This window comes from Nansenia antarctica (assembly GCF_963989245.1).
Source record: "Nansenia antarctica genome assembly, chromosome: 20".
NCBI lineage: Eukaryota > Metazoa > Chordata > Actinopteri > Argentiniformes > Microstomatidae > Nansenia > Nansenia antarctica.
Genome location: NC_137693.1, coordinates 9,945,781 through 9,964,074, shown reverse-complemented (window position 1 = coordinate 9,964,074; position 18,294 = coordinate 9,945,781). Strand labels below are relative to the sequence as shown.

The 18,294-nt window shown below is 47.0% G+C and overlaps 3 protein-coding genes across 3 annotated transcripts in view; 1 reads left to right on the top strand and 2 right to left on the bottom strand.

Annotated features, from left to right (window-relative positions):
• Window positions 1–1,077, bottom strand: part of jade2 (jade family PHD finger 2) — a gene marked incomplete at both ends in the record, with an annotated part of 21,929 nt that extends 20,852 nt beyond the window's left edge. The window contains one exon of the mRNA XM_080549423.1: window positions 1,021–1,077. Within this exon, the coding sequence (XP_080405549.1) occupies window positions 1,021–1,077 (57 nt within the window). The remainder of the gene's footprint in view (window positions 1–1,020) is intronic.
• A 3,806-nt stretch (window positions 1,078–4,883) lies between these two features.
• Window positions 4,884–6,339, top strand: cdkn2aipnl (CDKN2A interacting protein N-terminal like; the record flags this gene model as incomplete). Its single annotated transcript, XM_080549422.1, has 2 exons — window positions 4,884–5,095; window positions 6,159–6,339. The coding sequence occupies 2 exons, from the start codon at window positions 4,884–4,886 to the stop codon at window positions 6,337–6,339; spliced, it is 393 nt and encodes a 130-aa protein (XP_080405548.1).
• Window positions 6,340–11,259: 4,920 nt separating this feature from the next.
• On the bottom strand, window positions 11,260–18,067 carry ube2b (ubiquitin-conjugating enzyme E2B (RAD6 homolog)). The gene is made up of 6 exons (XM_080550150.1): window positions 17,922–18,067; window positions 16,314–16,394; window positions 15,803–15,828; window positions 14,206–14,295; window positions 13,538–13,626; window positions 11,260–12,495 (listed from the first exon to the last, which is right to left on the bottom strand). Exons 1-6 carry the CDS (start codon window positions 17,963–17,965, stop codon window positions 12,367–12,369), a joined length of 459 nt encoding a protein of 152 aa, XP_080406276.1. The 5' UTR covers window positions 17,966–18,067; the 3' UTR covers window positions 11,260–12,366.
• Between the last annotated feature and the right edge of the window lie 227 nt (window positions 18,068–18,294).

Sequence of the window (18,294 nt, the reverse complement as noted above, 5' to 3'; positions counted from 1 at the left end):
TAATCGTCCATTTTACCTAGGGCACTGGTGAGGAAATGAATTCATTTATTTATTTATTTATTTAATAAGCAAAAATGCACTAAACAAACATAATCGTTTGCAAAAAAAGCACATGGCCACGTTGCTTTTTTCAAACTTTTAAGTCAATATTCAACCGATTCCACTTCAGTCGGTCCACCGCCATGCAAGGCTGTTATGGCCACATACGCGCACTGCTCTCACCATGCATTAACCATAGGTAGCCTACAGGTAGGATACATACACACTCTGCACAAGTCCCAATGGGTGTCAGGTAGGTCCTAACATGCGAAATGAACCAATATAATAATGCAATATATTACACTTAGCTGACGCTTTTATCCAAAGCAACTCACATTGCAGAGAGTGCATGCATTTTTCAGTATATATGGTCGCTCCATGCTCTACCAACTGAGCCACAGAGTACCATAACCACTGTATTGATAAACATTAGCCTGACCTGCACCAATGTCAAGTACTGTTACATGATATTGTATGTATTGTGCACTAAAAACAGACACAATATAAACATTTCCCATGATCTGTTTAAAAAAAACTAAACCATTATGCATTTAATACGGTCTATGAGTAAGACTATCACTCCAGAAGCTGCTCTGTAAGATATTGTACGACTATAATTGAAAATAACTGGATATATCCCTCAATGCCTCTCAACCTTTCCCCCATGATGAAAAAGAACTTGACAGTTGATTAGAAAAGAGTCAAACTGCCAGAACAGCAAGGACAGGAGGCCATTCAAAAGAGCTATTGAAATACTTATTACAGACGTTTTCATCATCAGCACACACACACACACACACACACACACACACACACACACACTATGCTGTCAGGTGCACAACCGCTCATTGCTATATCAGGTGTCAGCCAGTCAGTAATGGGGGGGGAGATGCTCTTTTGCACAAAGTGAAATGAGGCCGTGAAGGACACTCTGGATTTGTCTGGCTCTGATCCAGAAGTGCTGCAGCCACCGGCCCACACCGCAGGTGGGCCACGGTCCCCCGGGAGAACATGCGACGTCCGCAGCACCAGGGCCATCTGAATGTACACCGCCTTAATCTGCTGGCTGTTCCTCTCATTCTTTATTTAGCAGATTTTCAAGCCGTGTTGCGTCCTACCCCCCTGGCACACTTTACACATCCTACCCCCCTGGCACACTTTACATTGAGGAGAAGGTGGTTGGTTGTTTTTGTTTTTTACATTTGCATTTAGATCATTTCAACATAACTAAAGTATTTGTTTATTTATCCTCTTCGAATCAGTTAATAACCCATCCCATGATCCATTTAAAGTGTAATCATTACTTCCTGTCGGTTTACTTGCTTTAATGCTGTGTTGCACTTAAATCGATTTAGTGCACAGAGTAATAGAGATAGTACACAGAGGATTAGAGAAAGCCAATCTTTGGTACCCTAATACTGAAGTGATGATCACACACTTCTATTTAATGCGTTACAACTGCTTTAAAGACTATCAATGAAGTAGTTACCCTAGTACTGAACAGTGGTGTTCATTGTCAACGTCAGGTGTGGTTCTTGAGGCTGTAGTCAATATTACTTAAGAGTATAAAGGTTAATTGCTTTGCAATTGCCTATTTGTTTTATAGTAGTGTACACTTGTCCACTCCCCATATCCATATTTTTTGCTGTTACACCAATCCTATGCTTATGCTTGTATTGTGCTTGTGTATACCTACATTTACATTTACATTTTTGGCATTTAGCAGACACCAAAGCGACTTACAACAAATACATTTAACTAAGTAAGTGAATCATCTATCCAGACAGTCATCATAAGAAAAAGCAATCTATGCTCAGGCCAGGGGTCTTTTTTTTGGGGGGGGGGGGGGGGGTGAAGGTGTACACTTCAGGGACAAGGATGGAGGACTTGGATGCAGGTGACTATTTGAACAGGCTGTCATGTCCCTGGAGGATCAGATCATGACACCACCGCGCCTTGAAGATGTCATCCAAGTCTAAGTCAGGATTTGCATGTCGTGAATACATCAATGTTTCTAAAAAGAATACATACATGTTTATGAAAGCCTGGTTTTCATGGTTATTCTCTGTCCAGCCTGTGATTTATTAGTTTCCAGAGGACCTCCCCTCATCATGACACAAAAAGAGGATGTAGTCAGGTGGTCTGTTCTAGCTTAGCTCTACATGTTACAGAGACACATGGAAGACTGTTATCCATGCCATTGATTGTTTACTTGTTCTCTTACCATAAGTGAGTAATGATCCAGAGGAAATACATATAGCTAATTGTGCTAGTCATATTCATCAATCAAGTGTCTTGTTTTAATGTACCGTATGTCTGTGTTCAGTCCACAGTCCAGGTTAATCAATCGCTGACTGCTACAGTCCCACTGATGCTGCATAGACCTTCTGGTATAAAGCACTTCCTGGTGTGTGATAAAGGTCCTTGTCCATTGGCTCATCCCCAGGGTATCCGAGATCTGCTTAAAGGCCTACCTGTTGTTGTCTCCGTGGCAACTAATTTGAGTTTTTCTCCTGACTAAGCATACATTAGATGAGTCATCACAAATATTTGTTGCCAGGGCTCTTGGAACGCTGTATTATTATTCCAGCATCAGTATATATTTCATGCTGAGCACCGGGGGGGGTTTAATGGTTTATTTCACTCAATAAAATGACTTATATAGGTTGGAAGCTTCCCTTACATAACATACTGAAGATGAATGCTGATATTTCTGATTGAGATTGAAAGTGTTTGTGTGTGTGTGTGTGGGGGGGGGGAATCAACGTGGATTGGATGTGTGTGTGTGAGTGTGTGTGTGTGTGTGTGTGTGTGTGTGTGTGTGTGTGTGTGTGTGTCTGTGTTGGGAAATCTACTGGGATTCCCCCTTGTAATGAGTAGACTGAGGCACACCCACACTGACAGGAGCAGAACAGGACATTGTGTTCCTAAACATCATACTTTTACTCTCTGGAAACGTCTGGATGCAGGAATGCTGGCAAACTAGGTGTGCAAAAAAGACTGCTTTGACTTTGAAGGATGCTTTGTAAAGCAAGCGTATTTGGAACTCAAACAGGGATAATCCTTTTCTGTAGGGAGAGTGAATCTGTATGTTGTTACGTTGCTCTGGAAATCACCCACAACAGCACTTGACACCGCAAAACTTGACACTGCAAAAGAGAGAGAAGAGAGGCAGAAGTTTCCCCTGATACTTATGAGAAAACAATGTGGGTGTTTTTTGTTTTTTTGGACCAGAATAATTTGAGGGTTTCATTGGTTGTGAACGACTTAAAATTCACAGAAGACCCCCACATGTTCCGTCGTCAATCATCTCAAAGTCTAGACACTGTCAATAGCGGAGGGGGGGGGGGGGGGCAGGGAGACATCAGTATGTGTGGGGGGGGGTCATACCCTTACATTACATAACATAACCCAATCTACATGTTTAACAGACACATTTATCCAATGTGATTTATAATTAGAGATTAACAGGGACAGTCTCCCTGGAATATCTTAGGGGTCACTCAAGGGGACACTAGTGGCGGCGTTCCCAGGTGGAATTTGAACTCATGAGTCATGACCTTCGGATCGCCAGTTCAACATCACGATCGCCGAGGCCACCACTAACCCCTCACATATACCCCTCACATATACCCCTCACGTTACATAACATACCCCACAGGCCTTTACATAGCAACACAAGTCATACTTGACACGTTTTGTGACACAACAGCCCTCATTCGCCATCCCGTCCCATTCCTGTCTGTCAGGAGGTGGTTGTTGTAACCTGTTCTTATGAGACTCAAGACAAGGAGGGTGGTCTGTCAAACACCTACTCCGTGTGCACGCCACTGGGATCCTACAGCATATCAATGTCTTCATGTCAAAACAAGCCAAAGGCCGCCCTTTCTCAGATCTCTCTGCACGGGGGGGAAAGAGCGTAGAACAGTGTTGCTGTTTGATGTGGCTGCTGGCAGGGCTGCAAAGCCCCTGACGGTCCTGGTCAAACGGAGAAGAAGAAGCCAGAGAGGTGTCAATGGGTTTCTGGAAGTTTCTGTAGCCTGAAACTCTCCCTTTGAAGGTTTTTTTCCATCTGGTAAAAGCTTGCTCTATAACTGTAATGGGAGCTACCTGCTACCTGGCTTCAACCCTCAAAGAGTCAGGGGTGTTGAGGAGGATATCATCTTTTGATATGTCCCAAACTGTTGATTTATTGTCACTTCTGTGGTGCTCCTGTGCTGTGGAGTCACAAATGTATACAGCTATTTTATCTTTTTTGGGGGGGGTGGGGGGGCGAAAAAGGTAAGAGAGATATTTTCAAGGTTATAACAGGCACATAGACAAAATGGAAAGTTACAAATTGGATGTTGAAATTGAGTGGGGAGGGGATAGCCAAAGTTGGGCTTGAACCAGCAAATCATCAACTCAGTCAGGCAAACTACCTCCTTTTCCATAAAGACCTGTAGTGGAGGCTAAACCCAAGTAACCTCAGTTTAGCCAACTTGTTTATTTTGGTGAATAGGGTTTTCCCCACCTTCTCTGCTCGGTCAATGTTATTTGCATTAGGGATTACCCGCCTATTCAATCCATTGTGTTCAGGGTTTAGCCACCACGCCTACATCTCTGAGTAAGACGGGAAGCTCCCATTAATTTCTTATTTGTCCACTCAATCCAGCAATTTAAAAGAAGACCCCACTTATCCACTACTACACTGACAGAAACGTCCAAACGTTTTCTTCTTTTAACCACAAGATGGCGCTGTAATAAATACTCCTTATTGAGCCTACGCGTCTACTTCCTCCCTCTCTCTGCACCTGCGCACTTCGTGTTAAGGAAGTAGTGCGTGTTTGTCTTCTGTTGTCGAAATGGCTGAAGGAGATATCCAAGAGTTTATTGAACAGAACAGACATTTAGCCGATATTGTCGATGCATATCGCGGCGTTTCGGAGAGTGAGAAACACTGGACGGCCAGGAGGGAGTTCCTGTTCCGGAACATAAACGACTATGAGGACCCGCACATAGACAAGCTGCTGGCCTTATCCATGGTGTGGGCCAACAACGTGTTCATGGGCTGCCGGTGAGAACACAACAAACACACGTGTTGACTGTCTGTGACTCACTCAACTGTTTACATGGCTTGACGTTTAGGAGGCTAGTTTGTATGGAATGAAAATAATGGTCTCTCCCCCTCTTTCTCTACCTTTCTCCCCCTCTCTCTCTCCCTCTTTTTCTCTCTCTCTTTCTCCCTCCCTCCCCATCTCTCTCTTTCTCCCTCCCTCCCCATCTCTCTCTCTTTCTCCCTCCCTCCCCATCTCTCTCTCTTTCTCCCTCCCTCCCCATCTCTCTCTCTCTTTCTCCTTCCCTCCCCATCTCTCTCTCTTTCTCCCTCCCTCCCCATCTCTCTCTCTTTCTCCCTCCCTCCCCATCTCTCTCTCTTTCTCCCTCCCTCCCCATCTCTCTCTCCCTCCCTCCCCATCTCTCTCTCTTTCTCCCTCCCCATCTCTCTCTCTTTCTCCCTCCCTCCCCATCTCTCTCTCTTTCTCTCTCCCTCTCTCTCTCTCCCTCCCCATCTCTCTCTCCCTCCCTCCCCCCCATCTCTCCCTCCCCCCCATCTCTCCCTCCCCCCATCTCTCCCTCCCTCCCTCCCCCCATCTCTCCCTCCCTCCCCCCCATCTCTCCCTCCCTCCCCCCCATCTCTCCCTCCCTCCCCCCCATCTCTCCCTCCCCCCATCTCTCCCTCCCTCCCCCCCATCTCTCCCTCCCTCCCTCCCCCCCATCTCTCCCTCCCTCCCCCCATCTCTCCCTCCCTCCCTCCCCCCCATCTCTCCCTCCCTCCCTCCCCATCTCTCTCCCTCCCCCTCTCTCCATCTCTCTCTCCCATCTCTCTCTCTCCCTCCCTCCCATCTCTCCCTCCCTCCCATCTCTCTCTCTCTTTCTCTCTCTCTCTCCCTCCTCCCATCTCTCTCTCTCCCTCTCTCTCTCTTTCTTCCTCTCTCTCTCTCTCTCCCCATCTCTCTCTCTATCTCTCTCTCCCTCCCCCCTTCCCTCTCTCCCTCCCCATCTCTCTCTCTCTTTCTCCCTCTCTCTCTCTCTCTCTCTCTCTCTCTCTCTCTCTCCCTCCCCCTCCCTCCTTCCCTCAGATACAAGGAAGACCTCCTAGAGAGAGTGAGGGAGATGGCTGATGGAATAGTGGTGGAGGATGCCCCCGTTTTTAAAACCAGGGGTGAGATCATGGCCATCCCTAGCGTTGATCGTCTCTCCCTCCTTCCCTCCCTCCCTCCTTCTCTCCCTCCCTCCCTCCCTTCTTCCCTCCCTCCCTGACAGCTTTGAGATGCCAAGCCAGTTCACAGCATGGAAGATTGGAGCTGTCATGTTATGCCCCAGCTAGGGATGCTCCGATCTGGATTTTTGGGGCCGATACCGATCACCGATTTTTTTCCTCAAGATCAACCGATACCGATACCGATTTTTTTTTAAATACATAACTGTAGGCCTACTGACTGGATAGCCTACATATTTTTTGCTTTTTAGACAAAAGTTTTGATCCATTAGGCACCAAGCAAACGCAGACCCATTTTTATGGCATAGTAAAGGTCTGGCCTATCACCCAGTTAGGGCCTGAAGCCCAAGTCAGTCGATATGGCTGTATAAAAGACATCATAAACGTGGCCTTCATGGTTTACATACTGTTACGTCCTCCTATGTTTTCTGTTCAGTTATCTGTCTTCCCCAGGAAAAAATAAAAATAAAAAAATATCGGTTTTTGCGATCGGCCATTTTTGCCGATCACCGATAGAGTCATTTGGAGTGAAATCGGCCGATTTAAATCGGTGGCCGATAAATCGGAGCATCCCTAGCCCCAGCCCCATCCTCTGACTGTCTGACTGATTATTTTAAGTTGATGATTCATTTTGCTGTTATATCTGTGGCTTGTTTAGACGTGATGTATTTTTAACCCATGTAACATAAGTTGGAACTTTTGTAATATTTTATACATTAAAATATTTGGACTATTGATTGATGTCTTCCATGTCTAAACAATGAATTGGGGGTGTCAACATTTAGAAGGAATGCACGTACAAATGGTTTTGGGCTAACTACTGTTGTTGTCTTGGGTTAACAGCAAATGATTGCCTCACATTTAGACAATAAAAAATAAATGTTGGGGGTGTCATCAGTGGTGAACACCAAGTGAAGTCATACATGGGTCTGGCAGAATGTTGCTGTGGTCTGGTCTCCTCCCACCCTATCGTGTATATACGCCATTTAACTGATGGTTTTATCCAAAGTGACTTGCAGTGAGTGCATATGTTTGTCAGTATATATGGTCCCCACGGGGGTCGAGGCCACAACCGAAGCATTGTTAGAAAAGCACCGTGCTCTAACAACTGACCCACAGGAGCTCTGCTGCTGTAGTCACTGATGTTACGTCTCAGTCGTTAAGCAGACGCTCTTATCCAGAGAGACACACAGTACAATTACAGTACAGAATGTACAAGACGCACTTCCACCTACAGGAAGTGAAACAATTATTCATCACAATCAGAGCAAGTATGACTTAATAATAATAATAACAACTTTTTATTTATATAGCGCTTTTCCTGCAAAGGTTGCAGCTCAAAGTGCTCCAATCATTATATAATAATAATTTAATAATTTTTTCATTTAAAGGCAATATTAAAAAGATGGGTTTTTAGTCTTGACTTGCTGTACATACATCTACTGATGCCTCTGGACACATCTTCAGTGATGTTCCTGGAATCATCGGGCGTTTCGGCTCTTTCAACATCATACACCCTCCTCCAGGTGACCCAGCCGGGGCTGATCAGACCCCAGCTTGTGTCCAGATGGCTAACTAGCTACCATGACTCCATGGCTCTCCTCTTTTGAGCCACAGTCATCTAGGCTCTCTCTGCCGCATTGGTGGTACTGCGGATGTCTCTCCCTCGATGCCCAAACTGCTGACGGCTCTGGCCAAGGAACGGGCTACAAATCCTCTGCAACCAACCTCTACTGGGAAACACCCTGCTCTCCAACCAGCCTGCTGGCAGTCACTAACCAGTCCCGCGTACTTGGAGAGCTTCCTCTCAAAGGCTTCTTCCAAGCGGTCTTCCCACGGGACTGTCAGTTCCAGCAGCACTGCTTGCCTGGTGGACTCAGACAAGAGACCAATGTCTGGTCGCAGGGTGGTGACTACAATGTGGCTGGGGAACTTCAGCTGATGTTCAAGGTCAACCAACAGCTGCCAGTCTCTTGCAGAGGTCAAGATGCCTGCAGATGTTTTCCTGGCTTGACTTGAACATATTTGCTGAGGTTGCATCCCTAATGTAAACTGGCAGTGCATTCCACAATCTGGGTGCATAAAATGAGAATGCAGCCTCACCAAATCTCTTCTTTTGTACATGTGGTACACAGAGCTCTATTGGGCTGATATGCTAGCAAAAGCTCTTTCAGATATTCTGGTGCTGTGCCAGTGAGAGCTTTATAAACAAGCAGAAGGATTTTGAAATCTATTCTGAACTGAACAGGAAGCCAGTGTAGAGTCTCTAATGGCCACAAGCAAGTCACAGTGCTAGAGAAAGAGAAGAAAACAATTATTCTGGGTTTTGTGTGTGTGTGTGTGTGCGCAAAACTTCAGGGTCAGCACAAGTGTGTATGTTGGCAAGTGCTAAGACGGGGAGAGGTCAGAGGAGGAGCCCAGGTGTATTCTGGTCTGGCTGAAACCCTGAAGAAGGCAGCTTGCTGCTGAAACCTTAAATACATAATTGGCCAGTTTCACAGACAAGTCTAGCCTAAACCTAGAGTAAAAGGCGTCTTCGATGGAGGTTTTAGATTGAAGGTGTGATTTAGTCCAGGACTAGGCTAAAGCCTTGTCTGTGAAACCGGCCCATTAAGCATTAGCCGGCAAGAGTGTGCCGCTCTCTTTCTCTTCTCTTTGTAGTCTGTTCCTCTCCCATCTCACCCTCTCATGTCAGCTCACTCACTCATCCATGGACTCACACTGCTGCTCGTGTCAGACCACAGAGAGATGCTTTAACAGACTCCTGCTGCCCCGTCACACTGGAGGTCCATGTCTGTCTGTCTGCACGTCTGGCTGCACTCTGCTGGTACCACAGAGAGGGGCGTGTGTGTGTGTGTGTGTGTGTGTGTGTGAGTGTGTGAGTGTGTGTGTGTGTATGTATGTGTGTGTGTGTGTGTCTGTGTGTGTGTCTGTCTGTCTGTCTCTCTCTCTGCTGTGTGTGTGTCTGTCTCTCTCTCTGCTGTGTGTGTGTGTGTGTGTGTGTGAGTGTGTGTGTTTGTATGTGTGTGTCTGTCTCTCTCTCTGCCGTGTGTGTGTGTGTGTGTGTGTGCGTGTCTCTGCTGTGTGTGTGTGTGTGTGTGTGTGTCTGTCTCTCTCTCTGCGGTGTGTGTGTGTGTGTGCGTGACTCTGCTGTGTGTGTGTGTGTGTGTGTGTGTGTCTGTCTCTCTCTGCTGTGTGAGTGTGAGAGTGTGTGTGTGTATGTGTGTGCCTCTGTCTACTGTAGGAGGTGATACGTACTGGGCAGGGTAGTGAGCTGCTGCCCCCTGCCTGCAGGGGTTGGTGAGTACAGACCCCCTCTGCTGTGTTATCCCTGCCTGACTGCCCTAGACTGTCCCCTTCTTGTCCCTGTGAGAGAAGGACTGTTGCTGTCTGCGATGATCCCAGCCACACCTCTCTCTGATGTGTCACCCTCCACCACCTCTGCTGGCCCGACTGGCCCCACCACCTCTGCTGGCCGACTGGCCCCACCACCTCTGCTGGCCAACTGGCCCCACCACCTCTGCTGGCTGACTGGCCCCACCACGCCGATGTGGCAGTCACACTGGCTCCTCGCTCGTGGAACGAGCTTCCAACGGCTGTCAGAAGTGCAGAATCACTCCCCATCTTCCGCCGGAGACTGAAGACCCATCTCTACACCTTAACTGTCTGTCCCTCCTGAGACATCTACTACCCCTCTGTACTGTCCCTCCTGAGACATCTACTACCCCCCTGTACTGTCCCTCCAGAGACATCTACTACCCCCCTGTACTGTCCCTCCTGAGACATCTACTACCCCCTGTACTGTTTCACCTGAGACATCTACTACCCCCCTGTACTGTTTCACCTGAGACTTCTACTACCCCTCTGTACTGTTTCACCTGAGACATCTACTACCCCCCTGTACTGTTTCTCCTGAGACATGTACTACATGAACTTGTATGTAGAGTTACATATGTGACACGGTCTAGTGTTTTGGTCCGCATGTCGGCAACCAATCAAAATGTTCAGACCTTTATTTTTGAAACATGGAAATAATTTCGAAGTTGTTGAAAATCACAACACAAACTCACTAGTCAAGCCAAAATACAGCAATGCAATGGATTCGGTGAGTAATCCCCACTGCTACCTAGTTAACTATAACACTACTTTACATTGTTAGCAGGCACACAAAACAAGCTGTGTTAGTTGACTAGCGAGTGTGTCATTGATTTTCAACAACGCTGAAATGTATTCTTCGAAAGAAAAGTCTGAACATTAAAACATGAATGCCGACAACTGCCGAATGCGGATCAATTGAGACAATTGTCACAGACTGTGTCACATATGTACACTCATGTACACAGTACGTACTGGTATTGTCAATGTAGGGGCAAGTGACCTGAGATCCCTGTATCTACACTATTCCTCTGCCTACTGCTTTGTTAGGTGACTCACTAGTCACTAGGTTCATCCCGACACATGACTGCCATCTAAGGGGCTTCACACACTGCGGGGCCGAGCCAAACCATACTGTGCTGGCTCAGATATTTTCCTTTCACATTGTTCTTTCTAGCACTCTCAGCAACTAGGGTGGAGGCAGAACCAGGCCGGCCCAGTACAGCTCAGCTTGCTTCGGCCCTGTAGTGTGAATCAGGGTTATACAGTCGGTATGTCAGACTATCAGACAATGCTGAGGCTGCAATGACTCATGAGTACATGTCTATTGGCCCTTGTTAGGGTTAGGGTTAATAGGGTCAGTTAAGGTATATATATATATATAGTTAGGGTTAATTAGGGTATATATATAGATAGGGTTAGGGTTAATAGGGTTAGAAATACTACTGGACTAGCAAGAAGTAATAACTTGCACCGCAGTTGTACCACCTTCACATTAAATGGGAAATTAGCTGAAATAAAGTTCATCTCAAAGTCTGAAAAATGTTTTATTATGTTTATACAGCATATAAGTATACATTGTTGGTTTTTTTGAGTAAATTCACAGAACTTCATAACATATCTCTTCTCCATAGTGAAATAAACCACTAGCTACAATATGACCCTTACTGTCTTTTCAGCAAAAAAAAAAAGGATTTCATGAAAAATGACTCCCATAATAATTTTGTATATATGGACAGTGTACTTGTTATTATACTCATCTCAAGTTACCGTTAATCGGGGTGCCACACATACACATAGGAAACAAATTCAGGCATGAAACAAACTGGGCTTCGGGGGAAACAGATATGTTGTTCGGCGTAGCCACATAGTGTGGTACTGCTGGGGTCACTTATTCACTGGGCTCTTCTCTCAGCCTCCCACTGCTCCTTGTGTGGTTGCAGTCTGACTGGGCTGTTCCTTCCACCTCCCACTGCTCCTCTTCATCCCAAGACAAGCCAACTTCCTTTTACAAGTGCCACTTTTCACGTTTACTTGACCCTTGACCCTTCCCCCTTTACTTCATCATTATTGTGATCAATAGAGCTTACTCGCTTTAATTACAAAGTGTACTCTGGTCTTATCTGGGTGTCGTGTTGTGTTGTTTGTCACAGGGGTCTCTACTTAACGGCTTATCTCAGATGATTTCATCAAGTCTTCTCTTGACAACTAAAACAGTCATGTTTTATGGACTTTATGTTAATGGTGTGACAACATATATTCCCCCCCCACTGCCAGTTGTGTTCAAACCGAGAGACGTTAAAAAATAAAAGATTCTGTAGGAACTGAACAGTAACAGCATCAATCCCCCCCCAAAAAAAGAGAAGATATATTACAAATTCTATTAGCAATAACTTATTTCACATCATGCAATAAAAAAGAAAAAAAAGAAATTAAGAACAAGAACACAAATATCAGATTGATTTTTCTTCAAATGTGTTGGCAAGCGAGTTAAAGTCCCATACTGATTTTCTTTTCTTTTCCTTTTTTTAAATCCTTTTCTGGTGGCACTTAAGTTCTTCTGATGACTTATTTTCTTGATGAGGTAAATGAGAGATTGAAGAATTTTGATAGAGAGTGATGATGATGGTGGTGGTGGTGACGATGATGATGATGATGATGGTGGTGGTGGTGATGAAGGCAGCAGAACAGTGTTAGGAGTCCACCCAACTCTGCTCGACGATGGCAGAAACTCTCTTCTCATACTCCCTCTTGTTCTCCTGATAAAGCTGGGCAGCCTGGCTGTTGGCTGGGCTGTTGGGGTTCGGCTCGTCCAACAGAGACTGTGAACACAGAGAGGAGGTCAGTGATTGTGACAGTGAACGGATGGTCGTGAACTATTCGCGTACTATTCCGTCTTCAGAGCGGTCTGGTACAGTATAGGTCTAGGAGGAGAACACTGGGAACATTGGATCATTGGAACAAAGGTGTTCGGAAAAAAAGAAAAGAAAAAAGCACGAGACAGAAAATACTTCAAAGTGGAGACAGAGAGAGAGAGAGAGACAGAGAGACAGAGAGAGAGACAGAGCGAGACAGAGAGCGAGACAGAGAGAGACAGAGAGAGAGAGAGAGCGAGACAGAGAGAGAGAGCGAGACAGAGAGAGAGAGAGAGAGAGAGAGAGAGAGAGAGAGAGAGAGAGACAGAGCGAGACAGAGAGCGAGAGAGAGAGCGAGACAGAGAGAGAGAGAGAGCGAGACAGAGCGAGACAGAGAGAGCGAGACAGAGAGAGCGAGACAGAGAGAGCGAGACAGAGACAGAGAGACAGAGAGAGAGAGCGAGCGAGACAGAGAGAGCGAGACAGAGAGAGCGAGACAGCGAGAGCGAGACAGCGAGAGCGAGACAGAGAGAGCGAGACAGAGAGAGCGAGCGAGACAGAGGGAGAGCGAGAGCGAGACAGAGAGAGAGCGAGACAGAGAGCGAGACACAGAGAGAGAGAGAGAGACAGAGAGCGAGAGACAGAGAGAGCGAGACAGAGAGAGCGAGACAGACAGAGAGCGAGCGAGACAGAGAGAGCGAGCGAGAGAGAGAGAGAGCGAGCGAGAGAGAGAGCGAGCGAGAGAGAGAGCGAGCGAGAGAGAGAGCGAGCGAGACAGAGAGAGAGCGAGACAGAGAGAGAGCGAGAGACAGAGAGAGAGCGAGACAGAGAGCGAGAGCAAGAGAGAGAGCGCGAAGGCGAGACAGAAAGACACAGGGGGAGCGAGGAGATTGATAGAGAGAGAGAGAGAGAGAGAGAGAGAGAGAGAGAGAGAGATAATGACATCAGCAGATAGGATGCAGCTGCAGTGTTCCCAGGGCGATGGGCTGGGAGGGAGGGGCCACCCTACCTGGATGGAGGTCAGGATAGACGACACGTCGTACGTGGGGCTCCAGCGGTTCTGAAGGATGTCTAGACATATACTTCCATCTGCATAGACTGGGAAGAGGACAGAGGGGCTTGTTAAAGAGAGTTACCGTGGCAACGTTCACAACACAACACAACACACAACCACTAGCGGCTGCGTTCGTAAATTAGCTCGGAGAGTGCCGGGGGGGCGCACGCCGGGTTTTCGATGTCATAAAAGGCACCCAGTCGTTTGATTGGGACAAGAGGCGTTCCATGAGTGCCGATCAGATTCCCAGAGCGAATTTTTTACGAACGCAGCCTTTAGTACTGGCCTCGTGGGGGGGGGGGGGGACTGCGGAGGGAGGCGTCATGCCAAGCTTAGGAAGGCAGAATTAAATAAACGCTGAAAGTTCAGTTCACTTTTTTTGGATCAGGACAGAGCTAATGGGGGTTCAGGGTCACACCGGAGGGTCTGCGCTGTCAGGTCTAGGGGGACTCTTACCGTCAGGTCTACAGGACTCTTACGGTCAGGTCTACAGGACTCTTACGGTCAGGTCTACAGGGGACTCTTACTGTCAGGTCTAGGGGGACTCTTACTGTCAGGTCTAGGGGGACTCTTACTGTCAGGTCTAGGGGGACTCTTACTGTCAGGTCTAGGGGGACTCTTACCGTTCGGGTGAAACATTTTGGAGATAAATCGAACCGTGGGAGGCTTGTTAGGGTACTCTTCTGAAAATTCTATCACAAGCTTAAAAGTTCCTGCAGAGAGAGATAGCGAGAGGGAGAGGGAGGGAGAGGGAGAGAGGGGGAGAGGGAGGGAGACAATTACTGTTACTAAAAATACCCGCCGTTCCTCACGAAAGGAACAAATCCTTTATCTAGGCACAACGTCAACCCCCACTGCTTACAGTGCGTGACATGACTAATACAAGCCTGAATATGAATATGCTGAGTCAGCACTTCCACCAGATTCCACAAAAGCATAATTACTGGCGCCAGAGTCATGAACTTGTTCAGATTGATCACACTGTAGAAACACCAGGAACCACTCTTCACTTTGCTCCCGGCTAGACAAAAAAACAACAAAAAAACACACACTCTGCACTCACTGACTACATTTCTTTCAACCAGTTCATGATGAATTAAAGGTAGACTCTGGGATATGACTACATATGTGGAGAGAGAGAGAGACAGAGAGAGAGACAGAGACAGAGACAGAGACAGAGACAGAGAGTGAGAGAGTGAGAGTGAGAGAGAGAGAGAGAGAGAGTGAGAGAGAGGGAGAGAGACAGAGAGAGAGAGTGAGAGAGTGAGAGAGAGAGAGAGAGAGTGAGAGAGTGAGAGAGAGGGAGAGAGACAGAGAGAGACAGAGAGAGAGAGAGAGAGAGACAGAGAGAGACACAGAGAGAGAGAGAGAGACAGAGAGAGACAGAGAGAGACAGAGAGAGAGAGAGAGAGAGACAGAGAGAGACAGAGAGAGAGACAGAGAGAGAGAGAGAGACAGAGACAGAGAGACAGAGAGAGAGAGAGAGAGAGAGGGAGAGAGACAGAGAGAGACAGAGACAGAGACAGAGACAGAGACAGAGTGAGAGAGTGAGAGTGAGAGTGAGAGTGAGAGAGAGAGACAGAGAGAGAGAGAGACAGAGAGAGACAGAGACAGAGACAGAGTGACAGAGAGAGAGAGACAGAGAGAGACAGAGAGAGAGAGAGAGAGAGAGAGAGAGAGAGACAGAGAGAGAGAGAGAGACAGAGAGAGAGACAGAGAGAGAGACAGAGAGAGAGACAGAGAGAGAGAGACAGAGAGAGAGCCTGTGTGAACAGAGCAACTGTCATCAAAGACATAGTAGTCTAGTAGACATAGTAGCCATTCAATCACATTCATCTCTACAGTGTCCTCTTCTCCCTCCCTCCTCTGACATGTCTTTGGTTTGGGTCTCCCTAGTCTGTCGCATCTCTGGCAGTGTCGCCCCGCTTGTGTTGCTATGACGACGTCACATCCCAGAGTCACCCTTTAAAGTTAATGTTTCCTGTGCAGTTAGGCTTGCCAACTGTCCCGTATTAGCTGGGATGCCCCTGTATTTTGGGCTGGATGAATACACAGGACCTCTCTTAGGCTCCCTCATGTGTACGGAAATGCACCAATTCTTCCAACCCCCCCCCCTCCCACCCCCCACCCCCCGTGCAGTGGCACGCCATCTTTTGTCCCGTATTTACTTGGCAACCCTACCTGCATAGGTGAAGCTTTATTTAAAAATGGTTAACTTACCATCCTCAAATGGCGTCCCCACTGGGCTGCAAGGGAAGAGAGAGGGACCGTGACTTTCATGTAAACAAACGAGCTACTATCGTAGGAATAAGGCCATGAGTATGACTACACATGTAGGGGAACACAATACACCACTCCACTCCCTTCCAGCAAACACTGTCCTAATATAGGAGCACCGTATCACCCTGCTAATGGACGCCAATTCATTAGTCAAATAACTGTGTACACAATGTGGCAACTAGCCCTCCACACCTCGACAGCTACATGTCACCATTTGCATTCTCTCTCTCTCGCTCGCTCTCTCAACAGTAACAATAATCAACAATTCTCTCTCTCCACCTCTCTCTACCTCTCACTCTCTCTACCTCACTCTCTCTACCTCTCACTCTCTCTACCTCTCTCTCTCTCTCTAGCTCACTCTCTCAACCAGGATCCTTATGGTCACCTGGTGACCATGTGGCGATGAGGACATTGGCACCGTAAAACAGGGGTTGGATTTAGACCCACTCACCCAAAAATAACGGCGTTCCACAGCATGATGTTATTCTCTGACGGAGCTCCACTGACACCAGTCGGGGGGTCTTCTTGAAGTCTTAGAACAAAGAGAAACCATTAGAATCACGGAACGGGACGTCAAGAGTTCTAAAGAAGGGCGGCGATCGGATCCTCTGTACGGCTGACTCTATAACAGGCAGGGACGCACACTCAGTCAGTGTGGGTTTTAATGCACAAAAAAACACCCCATGACATTTGTGTGGTGACAGCTTATCACCAATGCCAAGTGCTCTTTGGCCAGTGTAATCCAGCAAAGCCATTATAAAGCACCACCACAACAGAAAGCTCCCTTAAGCACAGCTTTCACCACTCAGCGCACAAGGTAGTCTTTGTGTCAGTAGGACCTTTCTGCAAGTCTCTACAGAGAGCAACGCCTCAATTAACCTCATTTAATGTAATCTCGCTGCAGGCTTGATGGATGCAGCACGGGAGCTGACGCAGATAGCTACTGCTACGTCTGCAATTTCTATTCCATGCAAGGATATATTTATATCGAGATAACCCAACTGTACTGTAACAAGTGGCTGATCACATCACTAATCTATCGGTCTCTCTTCTTCACGCAAGAAGGAACGCAACAGAGGGCATTGATGCTCATCAAGGGACTCTCCTGTCCTGTCCTGACAATTGTTCTCCGACTCAATCCTAACCGTTGACCTGCAGGGGGGGGGGGGGCAGGTAAAGTAGGGTCAGGTTACACACAGAGAGTGTCACTCTATCCGTCCAGCTCCTCACACAGTGTCCTGATGGAATATCTAAGCATCACCTGTTTCCATTGACGAGGGGGGTACACACACACACACACACACACACACACACACACACACACACACACCTGCAGGACTCAACGGTGCCATCTGGGGCGAGACAACAGACGGTGGGCTGGGGGGCATTACACCAACCAAGCCCCCCCAGACCCCCAGACAGGTGCATCATCACCACAATGTCCATGCCCTAATCCCCTATAGAGTTTTCCCATATTCCATTCACAAAGCCAATGGGTAGTTGTTGAATGTTTCAGGCTACAGACCCAAGAAATGTGAAGCTTTTAATCATCAGATTTTAATCTGTAAACACAGGATTGTCAGGAAAGGGACACAGTCACAGAACAAAAGCCATCGTCAGTTGATGCCAAACTCCTGACACACCTAAATCAAGCAAGCAAGCAACAATGACTAACTAACTAACTAACTACAGGTTTTCCCCTAATGTTAGCTGTTAGATAGAAGTTAGCTTGCTGGGGCCTAGGCTATGTATGCTATGCTAGCAAGCTGCCCAACCCACCCACCACTAGAACTAGTAGTATCCTAATCGCAAAAAACAAAGTTAGCGATTCAGATCGCGAGTGCATCATCGTCCTAACCGAGCGATCGCAATTCTCCACAAGGCCTTAGATTTAGATACGCAAAGTAATGTCTCTACCACCACCTAGCTAGCCCAACACTACTGCAAAATGCTAGCTAGCAACATGCAACACACACACACACACACACACACACACACACACACACACACACACACACACACACACACACACAATTTGCACGACCAATTTTTGTCTTACCTTTTGAAATCTCTCATAAGCCGTCTTCTAGCCGGAGTAGACATGACTCAAAAACGTTTAAAAAAATAAAGTGATGCTTTTGGGTCATGCACGGTGTCAGAAGCAGGGGATATAACAGCGTATGTATATATAATAACAGGGCAGTTCTCTGGTCGCTCGTGCCCTTTTCTCTTCTCTCCAAAACAACTACAGTGACGTCATGACGTCATGCGCTTCCCCACAGGGGACACGTGGGGCAGGAACATTCGCCTGGAACATTCCACTTTGATGGGTTTAACCTCCCCTTAATGTTAATCAATAATCACCTTTGATCCTATTTGTAAAACAAAGAAAGTGCATACGATTCACACGCCTCTTGTCATTAGTTTAGTAT

What these genes read in the sequence shown, in the direction of transcription:
- ube2b (XM_080550150.1), bottom strand. Translation starts at nt 17,965, where the DNA reads ATGTCTACTCCGGCTAGAAGACGGCTTATGAGAGATTTCAAAAG. An exon ending in CTTATGAGAGATTTCAAAAG is followed by an intron (nt 16,395 to 17,921) that starts GTAAGACAAAAA and finishes CTTTGTTCTAAG; the next exon opens with ACTTCAAGAAGACCCCCCGA. An exon ending in CTATCCTGACCTCCATCCAG is followed by an intron (nt 12,496 to 13,537) that starts GTAGGGTGGCCC and finishes CTGTGTTCACAG; the next exon opens with TCTCTGTTGGACGAGCCGAA.